Genomic DNA, 20025 nt, shown 5'->3' on the forward strand with positions numbered 1-20025 from the left:
TTTTGCTTAAACTAAAATATATAATATATAATTATTAATATAATTAATATATTATATAATTATTAACTAAAACATATATTTATATTTTATATATAATATCAGTATTATAATTATAACTTTGAAGTTTATTCGAACTTCTGTGCGATTTCTGTTATATACAGAGTGTCTGTAAAGATTAAAACCAATAAAATTAATTTTGTTACTCTTTGAAAGTCGGTAACTCTTTAATAAAGCATTTTCAGACATAAACTTATATACACTTTTTTTATTTACTCGATCCCATTAACATATTGCACAAATTCTTGACTTTTATGGACACCCTGTATAATAAAAAAAATAAAAAAAAAAACAAACACAAATATCGAAACGATATTTATTACAGAAAGATTACAAGATTATATCCAAGACTATAAATATTTTATACGCGGCCGTAATATGCCGTGAATCTGGACGCGGGGATTTCCCCCGTTTATTTAATCGTGAAAAATATTATTTACATTGTACATATATCACACTAGCGTCACTAGCGTTCAGACGAGCAAACAATTGATCGCTGAAAAATTCTCGACAAAAGGCCATTCGAAAAAGAAAAAATACAACCCTTTTATTTCACGAGCTCACCTTTCCTGGCGCGTAAGAAATGCTAGAAGATTTATACGATAAAAAGTAGTCTTTTCGCCTGACGCGATTAAATTATTGATGCATCCACGTCTACAACAAATATATCGATCAAATTCAATCAAAATGCACATCAAAATACAAATCAACCTTTGGAAAATTTTTAATTTTTTCTTTTAAATTTTCTCGCGCCAATTTTTTCTTTTGTGTTTTGCATCTATTCAATATTAAAAAATAATTATTTGTATAAATTTTTTTAATGTTAAAAGATCCAAAGGAACTAACATAAAAATCAATGTCATTTTCTTTCTAGTTAAAAATTAGAAAATTCCTTTACAAATTTCTTTACTTTAGTTTGCTTATATCGAATAAAATTCTATAAATGTTATAGAGAATCAGTGTGAATGCTCGAGGAGAATATCTACCTTCGCAAATTCAGCTCTTCTAATATCAATCTTTTTAAATTTTTCATATAAATTCTCGGGTCTTGTCTTGAAAGGAAACAAAAACGTGTTTTTTTTTTAGTTAAGAAGAGGGCTCATAATTTAGATAAATGTCTAAACGACGAGGTGAATAATCGCGATGTTGCTCTATAACACGCGTACAAATATATAGGATCAAAAATAATTCATCTATAACCATAATGTCATCGTAAACGCAAAGTAGTATTCTTCTAGGCGACTATCTCCGTCACAAACGGGCGCTATTATACCACTTTCAAAAAATGCGTGTTAATTTTCTCGCTTTGTTAATCTTTCTTAAGTACCAAATGTATTATTATTATTATTATTATTATTATTATTATTTTTATTACTCTTATTACTATTTATGTTTATATTTAACCTATATATGCGTCGTCTTCGGCAACGAGTACTATCGTTATCACTGCCGTCAATCACCATTTTGTTATAATAAAATACGTCGATGTGTGTGCGCGTGTATGTATATATATAATAATACTTACGTACCTATATGTTGCAGATCTTTTTTTGTGAAGTCAACTTTTTCATAAAAAGGCTCAGTATTTTATAAAACAATTTAAAAGTCTTAAAAAGCTTAAATTTTTTTATAAAAAAGTTGCATATGTACATAAAAAGTTCAAACATATACACGCACATACACATGAAGTTGTGCGATCGAATTCTAACGTCTACTATAATGAAAAAAAATATTCTTTTTGTTTAAACACTCTCTTATCGTTAGCACTTTGGAATCTCCTTAAAGATTTATCATTATCATAATTTATCAAAAGTAATGACGAATTACTTAATACTGATAATGGTTCATGAGGAATAAAATATCTTATGTATATACATACATAAGTGAGGCTAATAGTTGGCGATATTGATCGATTATTAGTGATATTTAAGATTGCAGCAATTCACAGTACATAATTAGACCAAATATTGTGTATAGTGTTATATTTCATTAAGTACTGATTATGTAAAAAATCGACTATATATAAAAATAATCAAAACATCGGATGTTGTGATTCGAACTTTGTGGAATCGTGTAAAGTTACTACTTGATAGAAATTTTCTATTGCAGTGGAAAATCAATTAGATGGTAAAATGTAAGGAAAACAAAGCCAAATACGTGCACAATATGCATTATAAAATGTCGCATTACATCAATGAGCGTTTAGAAAGTAGACAGATTGCGTAATATTTTTTTCGTTAAGACTTCCGTTTCCTCCCTATAATCACATTGGATTATAACGTCAAAAGTGAAAAAAAGCCAGTTAACTCTTTTCTCAAAATAAATTAAATTTTATCATATGCAATCACTCGCGTTTTATAATAGAATTGATAAAATATAGCATAATAATGTTTATGTTGATTTTTTGAAAAATATTAAATTGTAATTGTAATAATACTAACAAAAATATACGGAAAATTGCAGCAAGACGACGCAAACGGTTTTGACTATATTTAAAAAACATCTAAAGCAGGAAATATATATCACTCTCTAAAGGGACAAAACGTGTACAAAAATCCTAGTGATATAAATAAGTCCATAAGCGCTTAACAGGATGATACCGTAAAGTAGTCATTACATATTAATATGATTAATTTTTTTCAATAATTTTCTATATATGATCTAGAGGATATATATATATATATATCTTCTCGATATATTGTGTGTGTGTGTGTGTGTGTGTGTGTGTGTGTGTGCGTGCGTGCGTGCGTGCGTGCGTGCGTGCGTGCGTGCGTGCGTGCGTGCGTGCGTGCGTGCGTGCGTGCGTGCGTGCGTGCGTGCGTGCGTGCGTGCGTGCGTGCGTGCGTGCGTGCGTGCGTGCGTGCGTGCGTGCGTGCGTGCGTGCGTGCGTGCGTGCGTGCGTGCGTGCGTGCGTGCGTGTGTGCGCGCGCGCGCACACGCATTAATTCGTGTACAAGACTATATTTATAAAAACTATTCTTAAACATGAAAATAACCATATACAAAATTTACGATATGCTATTATTCTCATACATGTAATTGTATGAAACAATCAATAATCTCTATATTCGTGTAATATATAGTGACAGCATTTTTACGTCCGATAATAGCAATAGATAACAATAACAAAAGTGCAAAACCCGAGAGGAAAACAAATTCCGTGAGTGATAGTTTTGTTTGTTCTTTTTTGCGGAAAAGAATGCGTCTATTTACCGTTTTTTAAAATATCTCTTTTTCGAGATAAATTTATACTTTGTATCGACGCATACGCTTTTGGACGACCTGATTCTCCCTCTCTCGCGCGCGCGCATATCAGTTTATAACATGTTTGTAAACTCGAAAAAAGCAATATGGTCATGAAATCAGATGTGTGTCAAAATTAGTTATTCTTATTCACTTGATGGTAACTGTGTGTTCGTGTGTGTGTGTGTATGTGTGTGTGTGTAAATCCAACAAATATACAGAATATATCGCCATCGGAAGAATAAAGTTTCGGAGCAAATACTGCAATTATTCACTCATGTTATCAGCCAATTGTTCCGAATGACGGTGTCCTTCCGTTTCCTACTTGGAGACAGAAAGTGAGATTACCGATTAATGGATAAATGTTACACGTGCAAGTTAACAAAGGACAGCGTTGACAGATTCTTTGGAGAGGTTTTGAAGAGACGAATAGCTCGTAGACGATAAGCGGACTCATCGCGCATCTTTCGCCGTTAATTTTTCTATTAACTCTTGCAAAGGCGCCAACTCTCTTCTCTCAATTAGATTGAATTCCTATAAATTAATTAGATTCGATCAATATGAAGAATAAAATTAAACATGTTACATGCCAATTTTAATTTATATTAAATTTAAGTAATACATTTCTTTCTTTATATAAAATTGTTACTTTTAACTATGTTATTTTGTATCATCATAAAAAATTTTAACATTATTTTTGTTTTTTTTTTTGCTAAGTATTTTGATGTATATTATTGTCATATTATCTTATATTTATGTATAATACCTGAACAAAAAATATGAAATGCTTGAACGATGTATTTAAGTGTGCTTCTTCGCCGAGCTGCACGACTTCGCTGAAGTGCTGATGATAAATGTGAGCATACACTCTGAATAACCGTTTCAGGATGGTTTTTGCGATTGACAAGAAATTTTTCGGAAAAGGGACTCCTACAAAAAGGGTTATCGATGATTTATTCTCACAAAAAGTTTGAAATGTTGATGCATAAAAAATGAAATAATTACCAATTTTCGATGGAAACAGAGTCTCGTCGTCCAATTGATCCTGCACCCAAGTCATCAAGTAGTCTATGTATTTGGGTGCCGAACACTTGATGGGCTTTTTCACCGTATGACCATCAGCCCAATGATACTCGTATTTTGGTCCGGCCGACATGATGGGACAACTCTCCTCTGTACAAAATTCCGTGATAGTGCCATACAGCATATTAATTTGATTGAAGAAATCAACAGCTAAAAAAGAAAACATGAGAGAGATAGAATTTATTAATTCGACCAATATAAAATAATAAAAATGTAAAAAAAAATGAATGTCTCGACTCACTATTAACGGCCACCCACTCGTTCAAATCTTCTCCTTCAGGGAGCATAACAGCCAATCGCAAATTTCCAGAACCCAATGTGGCAGCGGCATGTTTCATCAAGTCATATTGATGTGTGCCCTCGGGGATGTTTTTCTTTGGTTTAAAGGTCTTTGAAGACCTGCTCCCACTTAAAAAAAAAAAATTCAAAGATAAATATTAACAAAGATTGTCATGTTCATGATTCTTATTCTTGTCATATTATATGTTATCAAAATTAATTATTATTATTAACATTTTAAATCATTATTCGTCAGATAAATGTTATTATTTACATTGCTTCTACTTTAAAAGATGAAGTTAAGACATATATATATTATGTATAGAAAACAAAAAATGAGATTCATTTCATACAAAATAAATATAAAATTATGAATATAGAACATTCATCACATTATCATGTCAGACAAGAAATTAATGGCAACTAATTGAAAACTATTTACATATTATTGTATTGAAAAGTTTTTAAATTAATAAATTAATAAACACCTGGTAAAAAATTTGTTATGTATAATCATATATGATATATGACCATATAAAATTATATAGAAATATATAAAATTTTATATAAGTTATGTATAATTATATATAATAATATATGACTTATTGTCTAATTATATATAATTTTATATTAATGTTGGCTAGATGTCAGTCAATGATAATACAAAATTATGCATACTATACATAACTTATACAGAATTTTATATATTTCTATATACTTTTATATTATTATATATAATTATATATGAGAAATTTTTTACCGGGCAACAAGCACATCTTAAGCATTTAACATAATAAAAAAAAAATGTGTACAATATAAAATCTAGTTTTGACAATTTATTTTAATACTTTTACATATACAAATTTTATTTTACAGTAAACAAAAAACACAATAATTAAATTATTTCTCTATGTTTCATTATGTTTTTTTTTTAAGTTTTTTCAAATTTTTTCTCCAAAAGTTTAACTACACATGCATGCTTATTTCATGATATGAATACATAAGCGAAACATATATTTATACGTATAAAAAATAATTTTATGAAACTTTTTTATTAAACGTCGCTTTTTTCTATGTTCTTTTTCATATTTTTCCTCTTTCCTTTTTTTTTTTAAATCAACTAAACTTTGCTTTATTTTGTATTGTAAAAAATGCAACCCAGAGGCGAAGTTAAAGAACAACATACGCGACAGCTTTTTTTAAGTTATAAAACTTTCTCTTCTAGATTCTTTTTTCCTTTTCTATTCCTTTTATAAAAAAAACCTAAATATATATATATATATATATATATATATATATATATATATATATATATATATATAAGTTGATCTCATTATACATGCAAACATGAAAAGACGCAGCTGTAAAAGAAAAACAAACTTGTACAGACACGCTCAGCCCGCAAGGCGCAACGCTCAGCTGATCGCGATCGTGGAGAATGACGCGAATGTCAAAACGCGCAACGCGTCGCGATCTTGACTTCTGACGACAAGAAACAAGGCGCGGTCACCGAGACGGATATGATTCATAGATTATGCGCTGCATTAAGCGATAATCGTAACACTTGAAGAATATGGTGGTCTCATGGAAAGATGTGCGAGAAAAAAAAAGAAAGCCTCCATACAGTAGCTAGCGCGCGCTATTTTTATCTCTGATTGATTTATACCGGTGGATGTTTGCACTTCTCCATTCCTTCTCGATGAATTTATCGTTGTATACAGAACGATAAATTTGATGATCATTAGATTAGACGTATAAAAGAATAAAAGTATATACAAACAAACGTATACACATTCTGGAATAAAATAATGAATGAACAAAGCTTTTCGGAAGGAAAAAATTGATTTGTCGTCAACCGTCATAGAACGAAAAGGAAATCCTTGGAGTTCCAGTGACTTCATCCTGTTTATTCGTTCTCGTCGTATTCCAAGAACATATATATATATATATATATATATATATATATATATATATATATATATGTATATATATATTGATTGGACGGAAGGCGACTCGATGGCGATTATCGGAGGAGAATTCGCGAAGTGAAACAGGACTTACAATAGGAAGCTCATTGTGGTGGGCTCGTCGTAGTTGTAGCTAAATCACTCTATTCTTTCGGTCTGCTTTTGTACTCCGATTTACTCCGCGTAAGGAGACGACGTACGCGATGACGACAGTGTTTGTCCGACAGCAGACGACGACGACGACGTCGACGACGAGGACGACGTCGTTGCCAGTCAATCGGCCGCCGCACTCGCGATTCTCACGATGCTTTAACTCTCTGGTGTCTCGCAAACGTTGACGCTGCTGTACCGGGATGACAAATTTCCGTCGCTAGCTGTATGTCCGTCTATTATCGGTCCGGCTTCACTCTCACGCTATGATCTTTTCTTCATGAAAATAAGACGGTGTTTGCCTCAATTTGACTACAGTCACGGAATAGGAGTCGAACTTTCTCTCCCTCTCTCTCTCTCTCTCTCTCTCTCTCTCTCTCTCTCTCTCTCTCTCTCTCTCTCTCTCTCTCTCTCTCTCTATCTATCTATCTATCTATCTACTTGGTTGAGTACACTCCACAGACTTCTATACTATAACTAGACCGCTAACTTCCTTATATATTAGACCTAAAAAGTGACTCCGAAAAATATGTACAACATTAGTAGGATAGAGAAAAGGAGGGGATAGATATATAATATAGCTACTATAGAAAATAACTCGTGTGTGAGTGACATTGCTTTAAATTCAATCAATCAGCGTGACTGTCATCTTACTAATGATGACGTATACACATAAGTTTCGTACATACAGTCGGACCTCCTATCCTACGACATTTACGGTCCGGAATCTTCCCCTTAAACCTCTGATCCTACGACAAAAATTTGAAAGTGGGGATATAATTCCCCTTTCGCGGTCGTAGCATGAGAGGATTTTTTGTCGTAGGATAAAAGGTTTCGTAGCATAAGAGAGTCGTAGGATAAGAGGCCCGACTGTACTTTTCGGGGTTATGTATTTTGTCGGAGTTAGCAGTCTAGTTATATATAGAAGTCTGTGATACACTCATGGCTCATGGGTATATCCACAGACTTTTATATACAGTCGAACCTTTTATCCTATGACCTTCTTATGCTATAAAACTTCTTATCCTACGACAAAAAATCCTCTCATGCGACGCGAAAGGGGAATTATACCCCCCACTCACAAATTTTTGTCGTAGGATCAGAGATTTAAGGGGAAGATTCCGAAAATGTCGTAGGATAAGGGGTCCGATTGTAATACTAGACCGCTAAGCTTCTTATATAGTTACTAGATTCTGTGGACCTGAAACCTATGTACAGCATAAACATTATATTTCAGTAACAAATAAAAAATAAATGTTTTAAAATTAAATATTATAATCCTTCTATGTTAAACATTAAAATAATATATATAATAAAAAACTGTTTATATTTAATTTTTAGTAATTAAATAAAATCCTTAATTAAATTTAATCATTATTAATTGTATAAAAATTAACAAAATAAAATAAAAATAAAAAAATAAACACATAAAACATGAAATAATAAATTGCTTTATTTTCATGAGAAAACAAACTGTTATCACAAGCATTATAAAAACCTAAAATATATAATATTTGTGTATTTCATGAGAAAACATAAACTACTATTACAAACATTATAATATCAGCGCATTAAAAGAGGTTAGGGTCAGGTAAGATAAGAGAGAGAAGGAGAGGAGGAAGTGAATAAATATCTTTCTCTCTCGCAGAATTTTGCCTAGATTGCCTTATGGCGAGACTCTTATTAGAGGGTCTCTAGACAGCAAAGAGTAAAAAGAAACAGGAGAGAGCATATGGCTCGAGCTAAATGGACGGAAATGCCTATATATACCAGCATAAAAGTGGACACTCAAAATGGCTTCTTATGGGCGCCAAAATTGAATGGCTTTTCGGAGATGTTGGAAGAACAAAGTTTTAAATTAAATATGAAATATACTTCCCGGTAAAAAATTTCTCATATATAATTATAATATAACAATATAAAAATATATAGAAATATATAAAATTCTGTATAAGTTATGTATAGTTATGTATAGTATGCATAATTTTGTATTATCGTTGACTGACATCTAGCCAACATTAATATAAAATTATATATAATTATATAATAAATCATATATTATGATATATAATTATACATAACTTGTACAAAATTTTATATATTTCTATATAATTTTATATGGTCATATATTATATATGATTATACATAACAAATTTTTTACCGGGTTAATATTTTTAATAAAATCAACTCAATAAGATTAAATTGAAATATATAATTTTAATATGCAACAAGTAAAATAATATATATTAATAATATTGAAATTTTAACACATTGTTTACAAAACTTGAGAGCGTAGAAACTACCAAGGCTGACCCCAAGTAGCACATATTCGTTTCAAAAACGTTTCACAAATGTTTTAACTTTACATCGAAATTTTAATTATTTAATTAAAAAAAACGATGAACCACCAAACGTTTTAATTGGACTATCAATCACTATCAAACGACCACCAAACGATTAGTTAATTTTAATTATAAAAAAATCAAAGTGTTTCGGTTAACTTTACGGAGTTGAATTAAAGACCGAAAGCAGGTTAGAAGTACATGAACTCCGTAAAGTTAGCCGAACCACTTTGATTTTTTTATAATTAAAATTAACTAATCGTTTGGTCATCGTTTGTTCATGATTGGTCATCCAATTAAAACGTTTGATCATTTATCGTTTTTTTTTAATTAAATAATTAAAATTTCAAACTAAAGTTAGCCGAACATTTTTATTTTTCGTCCAATCGAGTTAAACAAGAGCTTATTCGATGCAGAATCATTAGGTCATCACGAATAAATTCTTTACAACGTTTGGTTTATCATCTCATCAAGTTTATCCGAAAAATGAAAAAAATCATGTGCGGTAGAATGACGACGGGCGACGTATAGTGACATGGACGTGCGCTGCGGTCACGCGAGCATCCGTTTTAGTAACTTATACAAAATTTTAAATAAATCTTTTTTAATTTTAAATAAATCCTTTTTAATAATGTAGCTACCCAGGTAGCACTGTTCGTTTTATAAACGTTTTATAAACGTATCTAATACGAAAAGATACGTTTAAAAAACGTTATAAAACGTTTATTAAACGAACATGTGCTACTTGGGTATGCAAGTTGCAAACTCATGTGGAATCGTATATGCATTGCAAAGTACATGCTTAGATGGGAATGCATAGGGAGACGGGGCGAAGCCTTTAAAAGAATTTGGAATCGTGATAATCTAATAATTAAGCACCAAACGTTTTAATTGGACTATCAATCACCACCAAACGATTTCTATCATGTAAGACCAATTTGAACAAAATTGCTTAATAAATAATATATTGGTCCGGCTAACTTTACAGTCATCGTCGTCATTTTACCGCACATGATTTTTTTCATTTTTCAGATGAACTATGGACCACTAAACGTTGTAAAGAATTTATTCGTGACCACCTAACGATTCTACATCGAATAAGCTTTTGTTTAACTCGATTGGACGAAAAATAAAAATGTTCGGCTAACTTTAAGTAATTTTTTATATCTGTCTCAAACTGAAGATTGAATCTATCTAAAAGAAACAATATGAATTAATTTGAAAAACGCCCTCATATTAACCGTCGATTTCCGGGATCCCCCTAATGGCACCTTTTAGCGGCTTTGTTCTATCCCTTACTAGAGGATTCCTAATTATACGCGGCTTGTTCGAGAGATGGGATGCGTTCGGGGAACTCGCTATCGCACTATCAACGCAAACGCTACCAAAAATTAATTTTTTCGAAATTTTAATTATTTAATTAAAAAAAAAACTACGAACGACCAAACGTTTTAATTGGACGACCAATCATCACTAAACGATTACCAAGCGATTAGTTAATTTTAATTATAAAAAAATCAAAGTGGTTCGGCTAACTGTACAGAGGTCATGCGCGGTTCATATATATATGGTCTAAGGGTAAAATCACATGGTGCGGAATGGAAGTACGGAATAAAGAGTGCGTCATAGAAACAGCCAATCAGAGCTTTGCCGCAAGGTCTACTTAAACTCTGATTGGCTGTTTCTATGACGCATTTTCTATTTCGTACTTCTATTCCGCACCATGTGATTTTACCCTAAGGGTCTACCGGACCGACGAGAAAATTCCAGCGTCACTGTCACCAACATTGAGAAATGAATTCTTAAGGTGCTTTTTCATGCTGACTCTCGACGCTCATTTTTGGCGTCAAAACAGATCACGTGATCAAAATTGACGAATTGGTATTTTTATTTTTGGTCACGTGATGTCTTTTGACGCTGAAAATGAGCGTTGAGCGTCAGCATGAAAAGGCACCTTAAGAATTCATTTCTCAATGTTGGTGACAGTGACGCTGGAATTTTCTCGTCGGTCCAGTAGACCCTTAGGGTAAAATCACATGGTGCGGAATAGAAGTACGAAATAGAAAATGCGTCATAGAAACAGCCAATCAGAGCTTAAGTAGACCTTGCGGCAAAGCTCTGATTGGCTGTTTCTATGACGCACTCTTTATTCCGTACTTCCATTCCGCACCATATGATTTTACCCTTAGACCATATATATATGAACCGCGCATGACCTCTGTACAGTTAGCCGAACCACTTTGATTTTTTTATAATTAAAATTAACTAATCGCTTGGTAATCGTTTAGTGATGATTGGTCGTCCAATTAAAACGTTTGGTCGTTCGTAGTTTTTTTTTAAAAGCATCTTTATTCAATGTATTGGTGTATGTCTATATACGTACAAACATCATTACATTTCAAGAGAGACAAAGACGACGTTATTGTCTTTCATTGTCTCTCCTTAGCAAGTGGTGCTATCAACATCGATTTGTTAGCTGTATTTTAGGTACAGATAGCCATATTCTAATTTTTCGTTTTTAGCTTCGAAAAAGTTATATTTCTTTATGAATTTTTTTAAATATATTTTTTATAAAAATTAGAAAGTTTGTAAAGCGCTGGATTTTGCAATTTGATTATTAAAAATTTATAATAAATTTAATTCGAATTCAAGAAACAGCTATACCTGATCCGCGGGTAGCAGTACATTTGTGGAAATTTTATTTCAACCTTTTTTTCCAAAAAATCACTCTTTATGAACCTGCGGATAATGTTGCTGATTAAAAATATCATAATTTTATTGCGATTTTCTTTAAATTTTAGCTGTAATACAACAAAAACAAATCCGTAGTTCGCAGCCGGCCGATAGGAGTCTCCACAGTGCCTCCGGTAGACCCTTAATTATTTTTAAATAGTTTTAAATTCGCGCTTACAGAAAAGAACCAGTATGTTTTAACGTGTTGGCACAGTTTAACTGTGGTGCTGGTATGGTACATAATACCAGAATAAATTCCGCCTCTACCAATAGCAACTTTGGTACATGTACCAAACGATCACCAAAAATCACCTTTATTGACTGAATTGGATATAATGCTTATTGGCCAATTTAAAATAAGCTTTTTGATTGGTCAAACGTGCTGGTTACCCTAGGCACCAATCAGGCTGCGTTCGGAAACTTCACCCGGGTGCATCCGTGAAAGCTCGTGCCGTTCGGAAACATTCCAGGTGTACCAAAGTAGAGTCGTTCGGAAATACTATTGGGTGCATTTTAGGAGGAAAGTTTTCCACCCTAAATTTTCAGGGTGAATGCGGGTAATTTATTATATGTGGCGGGATTTCTAAATCTAAGGCTACGTTCGAGAACACTACTTTCGTGCGTTCAGAGCAAAGACTTCTATATATATATATATATATATATATAGTCTGTGGTTCAGAGTGTCATTTTATCTTTGTGATTTATTAAAAATTGAACAAGGACAGATATATGTTAGTATGTACACGAGTGATGTTTTTCGAACACAGCCTAACTATGGAGTGTATAAATTTATTAAAAGATAGACATAAATTGATAACTGATGAACATAATCAACCGTTGTACGATCCTCAAGGATATTTAGTAATATATGATATGATAAGTAAGCGATAAATTTTTTTATTTATTTACGCTTCTTAAGACACGCATATCTTAGGTTAGAAATATTTGGAAGTATTTTTCTTTTTAGATAAAAATTTAACATCAATACCCGTTCCCAAAGAATCTTTGGCGTTCTTTAATTTAGACCCAACAATTATAAACAGCAATAAACCCGAGAACTTATTTGAATCTAGCAGTACATTTACGAGTACTCAGTCAACTCAATGTGATATGAATTTTTATCACATCATATTTCTTTAATATTTTTATTATATATAATTATAAATAATATCCTTTTACTGACATGACTATTAAATGTTGACAATAACTCTAATATAGCATTTATTTTTAGCATCTTGGAAAGATCCTAATGCTACAAAGCGATTAATTTATGCATGGAAAGAACATGAGAATGATTTTAAAAGTGGACAATGCAAGTCCTCAGATGTATGGAAAAAGATTGCCATTGTTCTTCAAAATGAAAATAGTCAGTGGTTATACACAGGCATACAATGTGAAAATAAATTTAAAGAACTACGCAAGAAATATGTTAAAGTAAAAGATCATAACAAACAATCAGGCAATGGTCCAATGACCTGTAAATTCTTTGATGAGCTTGAAGAGGTATTAGGGGATAAACCATGTATCCAACCTGTAGCTTTAGTCTCCAATTTGAGAAAGCGAGCAATATCCACTTCTCAAGATAGTAGTTCTCAACATAGTGACATAGAAAATGAATCCAGCAATGAATGTGATAAAAAGAAAAAAGTGAGGAAGACTAGAGTTCAGAAGGAACTGGGCGAATGGTCTGCTAGTTTACGTGAAGATTCTAAGCAAAGAGAAGAGGCAAGAGAGCACCGTCACAAGGAGTTAATAGCAGCATCTGATCGAGCAGTTGCTGCATATAAAGAAATGATGGCAAAGCTCATTGAGAAATTATAAAGATTAGAATAGGCATGAAATATTCTATTGCAAGTATTTTAAAAGTCTGTGATAATGACATTCTCTAATAAGTGATTACAAATACATATAATATATAGAATATATATTTCATATTTTTTTAAGCTAGAGTTTCATATATTTTATCTAGAGTTGCATTCTGAATCTGCTGGTAAGATATTAAGTATTGTTATTGTTGAGAAAAAGTTATGTATAGAATCCTATCTTCAGATTTCATATTTTTCTGTTATTTCTACAACTAAAGACTGTTTTTAATGAACATTTTTTTGTTTTTATGTTTTATTTTTATAGTGCAAAGTTTGATATCTCTAAAGTCAAAAGTTAAGAATGCCTATTTGTTTCAATTATTTTACATTTAAGAGAAGAAAAAGATTCGTACGTGATTTAATCAATATTATACCCTATAAGTCTATATAGATAAGAAAATTTATTATTCTTTATATGAGGTGCATTATTTATTGTTCAGTTATTGTTTTGAGTCTTCATTTTATTATTTTAGTTGTTATTTTGTGAAATAAGATTATATGCCAAATTATTATAATATATATCTTCTATAAAAAGTTATTATTCCCTTTATTATTAGGTAAAGTGATTCAGAATTTCCATAAATATAATGTTAATATAGATTTAGTGGTTTTATAAATATAAATTTAGTGGTCAAATATATAGATTATACTAAATGGTGAACAAAATAATAAAATAAAATATAATTTCTTAGATATGCTATTAGACTGTATTTTTGTTTCACAATTCAAGTAATTGATGATGCTATATAATTACGTTTCGCTGGACCCTGAACATCATTATATACAATTTCTTCCACAGGTTCATTAATTGATCCTCGAATCTGATATCGTTCAGCACTAATTCTTTCATCAATTATTATTTGCTCTTCAATAAAATCATCTATTGTGTCATCACATCCTTCCAAACACAGATTGTGTAACACACAACAAGCCAATATCACAGAAGGAATGAGATCTGCTACACTCATGTGCAAATATTTCAGTCTTCGGAATCTCCCCTTTAATAAAGCAAATGCTCTTTCCACTGCTTGTCTCATTCTTGATAATTCTGTGTTGAAGTTGAGTCTGTAGACAAAAAAGAAAACATCAGACGTAGTTTATGAAAATGTGAAAGAAATTAAGAAAGCAACAAGGATCACTAACAGCTGTCAAATTTCCTTTATTTATATAGGGTGGGATACACTAAGAGAGAACTGGATAAGCTTTATCACCAATAATATACTCATTTCCTGGAAAGAACTTTGCACGATTTTCTTACACAGACATCCACAAATCTGAGTTTCTAAATATTCTACAATCATTCACTGAACCAGCAAATCCCACAAAACAATCTGTAAATACCAGATCTGCGTTGCAAACAGCTTGCAAAGTAAGAGCATACTCGCATTTCCTGGTTCTATATGATTCAGAGTTAATCTGGATAAATAAGAATATAAAAATAAGATAAGTTATATTATTAGGATCAATGTATAATTAGTAAGATAATTAAAATAGAAGTCTTACATGTGGAGCAAGGATAGGTATATGTGAGCCATCAATAGCTCCTATGACATCTGGAAGGACACCAATTTCATTGAATCTTTTTTTCACAGCAGTTAATCTGTCCCTTTGTGGCCATACAATAACACTGTCTGCTATGACATTTAAAGCATTCACAACTCTACAAAAAGAATCATGTAATATAGATTTTGCCATATTGAAACGATCTGCAACAGACCTATAACATTGATCTAATTAATGTATAAATGATTAATAGAACAATTTTATATTTATATTTATATTTGTAAAAAATGTTATGCTTACCGAAAAGAATCTGGAGTTGCTAAAAGCCAAATGACTGACAAAAGTTGATGTCTAACTGGGATCATCGGTCTTCCTTCTTTCTCCGTACGTGTTAATATTGAAATTAGAGTCGTTCGAGATTTTCATAAGTTGTTCTGGTCATACGAAAATGTTGACGAAACACTTCATTATTAAATCTTGGTATAATTTCGTTGACATACACTCGTTTCCTAACCTTATTACAGGCTGGATTACTAAATCTTATCTGAACTTCAACAAAATTTCCTTCTTCAATCATTTTGTCTTCTGTCTCATCATCACTATTTTCTAAATATAAACTATTTAAAGTTGTCCTTATTAATTCTTGTCCAACACCTATGGCACAAGCCACAGTAGTATTTCTCTGAGACCGCCTTTCATTCGCCATCTTTTCGTTTATATTTTGCCGTTCAGAAACTATTCACACCTGAGGTACACTCTACCCCCTTCATAATTCACCCGACTCTACCCTCAGGGTAGCGTTTCTGAACGCAGCCTCAATATGAGTGATTGTGTTTAATTGTACTGTGTGTCCAAATGAACTCCTCCCTACAGTCAATACTTAACATAACGTAACGGAAAAACTCGTGCAATAGCTTTAAAGCTCAAAGGTCACGAGATCTAAATATGTGCTCTCTAGTTAAAAGAGTGTTTATCAGAAGTTTAATGAGCAGTATCTCTGTTATATTCAAGCAATTAAGTATTAGATTCACATATATATACCTTTCAAAGTAATTTATTATATTAAAAAAATGAACAATCGAATTAGTATTATAATTATCAGCTTAGGACTTGTTACTTTTTGCCGAGCACAAGATATTTCGGCATATTTAGCAAATAAACGTTTCATCGATAAGGAACTTTACTGTTTATTGAAAACAGGGAACTGTGATGGATTTGGAGAACAAATAAAACGTAAGAAATCATACTCAATTATTTCTATTTTTATCTCATTGTCAGATAGCATATATATGATATTTATGATAAATATTTATAAATATTTTGCTATTTTTGAAACATAAACATATGAAACATATATATTTTATATTTATATAAAATATTTTGTATATTTATATATTTGATGTATATTAGACAAGAGAAAAATCATAAAAACTGTATTCAACATAATATTAAAACATGGATCAAATATTTTATATAATATTTACGGTAAATAAAAAAATAAATATTTATATTAGTAATATTTTGTAAATATTTCCTAATATTTGTTTTAAAATATTTAAATAATAAATCTTTATAATTTATTTAATCCAAGATTATAAAAATATTTAGGAAATAGTATAAAATATTTTATAAATATTTATAAAATATTCAAATATAATTATTATAAATATTTCATATATATTTTATAAATACTAGAATACTATAAACGCGCGCGTAGCGCGCGTAATTTATTTTGTGTATGTTTATATATTGTGTATATTTTTATATTGTGTTGTATGTATGTATGTACACGTACACACAATACAATATATATATATATAACATATATAACACGTAAAATAATAGTTATCATTTATATATTTATATAATAATAATTTATAATCTAATCTTTCTCTTTATAAAAAATAGCATAAAGCTTCGAACGCGAACATATCGAAGCGTTAAAGTTTCTTTTCCGTAAGCTAATTGACTGTTTCTGTTATGCACTGCGATTTGCTTCATTCATGTTATATAGGTACGTCATATACAATATATACACTTATGATATATTATATGTACGTTTCTTTATTTGTCTCTCTTTTTCCCTTCTTTGTTTTTCTTTAACTTTATTTTTTCTAACATTTTTTAATTTAATTTTTTACAAATTGTCACACAAACTGTCAAAGTTTGCGTAATAATTTGACAGCTGCAAATGACACGAATGAAGCAAGTCACAATGCACGAGACAGCGAGACAACCAGTCAGTATCGCGGAAAAGCGCCAACAATTAATATACTTTTTTTTATATAAGGATAAGGATTGTGTCTGGGATATTATAAATGGGTCTATAATTATATAAATTTACGAAAGCATATTTGAATTTTATGTATTTTGAAGTATCTTATTATTATTATTAAATAATTAAGATAGAGACATTCCTAAGACATGTAATTGTTTTCATTGAAAATTGTATTTTCTCTCTCTATATACAGGTATACTACCCGCAGTACTGAAGGACAATTGTCGCCGTTGCACTTCGCAGCAGAAAATAAACCTACACAGATTGATACAATTTCTACAATCGCGGTATCCCACGGAATGGCGCACGATCGAAGAAATATACACTTCACCTGCTCATTTAAATGAAAACAGATAGTTTATTTTAGTTTGTTTCGGAAATGATCATATAACATAAATACATATATTAGCAATAAAAATCAATTCATTAATCAGCTCCTTTTATGATAGTGTTATTGATGAGTTAGATCATCTTTTATGTAATATTACTTTCTCTTTATCCCTTTTTATACATAAAACAAAAAAAGTATACATTTTTTTATTTCCTATATGTATTCTCTTATATGTTTTTCTCTAGCCGTTGACGAATTTCAATAGGAAAAAAAGGATTTGTAGCAATAGGTTTTTTTAATTATAGTACTTTAGAAAACTTCTTAAAGCAAAATATGCATTATATATATATATATACATAAAGAATTTAAACATTTTGTCATAAAAATAAATTTATACTATGTTATTTTTTGTATGGTTGTATTTTTATGCGTGTTTATAAAATCAGTTATACATATGAATTACAATATATATAAAAAAAAAAGTTTATTTTGCAAAGTTCGACAAGAGCAAAAATTTTACCACAGTTGAATATAATGTTTCAAACGTCTCGAATCTTTAACGTCGAAAAAAGTACGTTTGTTTAAAAATTCTTTTATGCGATAAGAAGCTACAGCCAGTGAGTTTTATCGGTAAACCGATAGCAGTTCATCGGAACTACTTTCTCTTCATGCGTCACACGTTTTAATAATTTGTGTCATTCATGTGCGTTATTTATTAATATGTGTCAGATTTTTTAATTAATATCTCATTGCATTTATATTTTTTTATATAACAGACAATTTGAAAAATATCTAAAATAAAATTGTTTTTGAAAATATACAAAGTGATCCACTTAAATAATCTTTAATATCTCGCTTGTTTTAGATATGATATGAGAAAATATTTTAAACAAAAGTTGTTTGGTTTGAAGAGGAAAAAAGATAAGCATATTAATTTGATCTTGAATGTATGTGCCTAGGTTATACTTTGTTTTTTTTAAATGGTACCACTCTAATATTTTAATATAAATTGTTTCTTCGCTATATTCTAATTAAAAAGTTATAAGGACATTAAAGCCAAAAATTCAATAGTTAACGAGATATACATATGTTATACTTTAATTCAACAATTTTACATAAACTATTAAATATTTCATAAAATATTTATTTTTCGATTATCTTATTGCAACACTTTTATGCACAGAATAATGAAAGGAATTAATGTAAAAAAATATATAGTTGTTTTTAAGAAAGTATCCCGGTAAAAAATTTCTCATATATAATTATATATAATAATATAAAAGTATATAGAAATATATAAAATTCTGTATAAGTTATGTATAATTATGTATAGTATGCATAATTTTGTATTATGTTGACTGACATCTAGCCAATATTAATATAAAATTATATATAATTATATTATAAGTGATATATTATTATATATAATTATACATAACTTATACAAAATTTTATATATTTCTATATAATTTTATATGGTCATATATCATATATGATTATACATAACAAATTTTTTACCGGGATATATGTAACTGCATGTTGTAAATTCCTTTTTTTTTCTTAAATATAACTATATATTTTCTTTACATTAATTGATTGAGGAAGATAATCAAGAAAGAATATTTTATGAGATATTTAATAGTTATGTAAAATTATGTCGAATTAAAATATCTTATGAACTATTTTAAATTTTTGTCTTTATACTCTTTTTACGATTAATTTTAGAATATTACGAGGAATCGACTCATAAAAAAAACCAAGATGAACCCACCTAAGATCTTTTTTCTTTTTTAAGCTAAACAACTTTTGTTTGAAATATTTTCTCGTATCATCTAAACAAGCAAGATATTTAAATATTAAGATGATCGACTTAAGTGGATCACTCTGTATATTATTAAAGTGGCGTGTGTCATATTTTCATTGTAAAAGAAAGCTTATGCTAAAATAAACTACAACAAAATTATAACAGAATATCTCTCACAATTATTATCGAAAATATCTTATAAATATATTGTCCAAAGCACAAATTTTATAATCTGTTTCTCTTGATGTAACGCATTAAGAGAGTGGGTCAAAGACTCGACATGTTGTACATATCAATTATTTGCAATCAGAAGAAAATATTTTAACGCAATACATACACACGCGCGCGCACACGCACACGCACACGCATACATACATATATATACAGGGT

At 30.3% G+C, this 20025-nt stretch overlaps 3 protein-coding genes across 3 annotated transcripts; 2 read left to right on the forward strand and 1 right to left on the reverse strand.

The window, feature by feature from the left end:
- Positions 1-2883: 2883 nt before the first annotated feature.
- On the reverse strand, positions 2884-7090 carry LOC140663814 (MOB kinase activator-like 1). Its single transcript, XM_072888300.1, has 5 exons — positions 6724-7090; positions 4625-4791; positions 4306-4533; positions 4067-4230; positions 2884-3834 (listed from the first exon to the last, which is right to left on the reverse strand). The coding sequence occupies exons 1-5, from the start codon at positions 6735-6737 to the stop codon at positions 3754-3756; spliced, it is 654 nt and encodes a 217-aa protein (XP_072744401.1). The 5' UTR covers positions 6738-7090; the 3' UTR covers positions 2884-3753.
- Positions 7091-12568: 5478 nt separating this feature from the next.
- LOC140663881 (uncharacterized) lies at positions 12569-14157 on the forward strand. Its single transcript, XM_072888417.1, has 2 exons — positions 12569-12734; positions 13086-14157. The coding sequence occupies exons 1-2, from the start codon at positions 12584-12586 to the stop codon at positions 13673-13675; spliced, it is 741 nt and encodes a 246-aa protein (XP_072744518.1). The 5' UTR covers positions 12569-12583; the 3' UTR covers positions 13676-14157.
- Positions 14158-16142: 1985 nt separating this feature from the next.
- LOC140663882 (ejaculatory bulb-specific protein 3) lies at positions 16143-18592 on the forward strand. The gene is made up of 2 exons (XM_072888419.1): positions 16143-16455; positions 17694-18592. Exons 1-2 carry the CDS (start codon positions 16293-16295, stop codon positions 17855-17857), a joined length of 327 nt encoding a protein of 108 aa, XP_072744520.1. The 5' UTR covers positions 16143-16292; the 3' UTR covers positions 17858-18592.
- Positions 18593-20025: the final 1433 nt, after the last annotated feature.

The sequence above is a fragment of the Anoplolepis gracilipes genome, chromosome 3, assembly GCF_047496725.1.
Source record: "Anoplolepis gracilipes chromosome 3, ASM4749672v1, whole genome shotgun sequence".
NCBI lineage: Eukaryota > Metazoa > Arthropoda > Insecta > Hymenoptera > Formicidae > Anoplolepis > Anoplolepis gracilipes.

Coding starts and splice junctions, on each gene's coding strand:
- LOC140663881 (XM_072888417.1), top strand. CDS start 12,584: ATGTTAGTATGTACACGAGTGATGTTTTTCGAACACAGCCTAACTATG. Junction 12,735..13,085: donor AGTAATATATGATATGATAA/GTAAGCGATAAA, acceptor ATTTATTTTTAG/CATCTTGGAAAGATCCTAAT.
- LOC140663882 (XM_072888419.1), top strand. CDS start 16,293: ATGAACAATCGAATTAGTATTATAATTATCAGCTTAGGACTTGTTACT. Junction 16,456..17,693: donor ATTTGGAGAACAAATAAAAC/GTAAGAAATCAT, acceptor CTCTATATACAG/GTATACTACCCGCAGTACTG.
- LOC140663814 (XM_072888300.1), bottom strand. Junction 4,534..4,624: donor CGAGTGGGTGGCCGTTAATA/GTGAGTCGAGAC, acceptor TTTCTTTTTTAG/CTGTTGATTTCTTCAATCAA. Junction 4,231..4,305: donor TCTGTTTCCATCGAAAATTG/GTAATTATTTCA, acceptor CCCTTTTTGTAG/GAGTCCCTTTTCCGAAAAAT.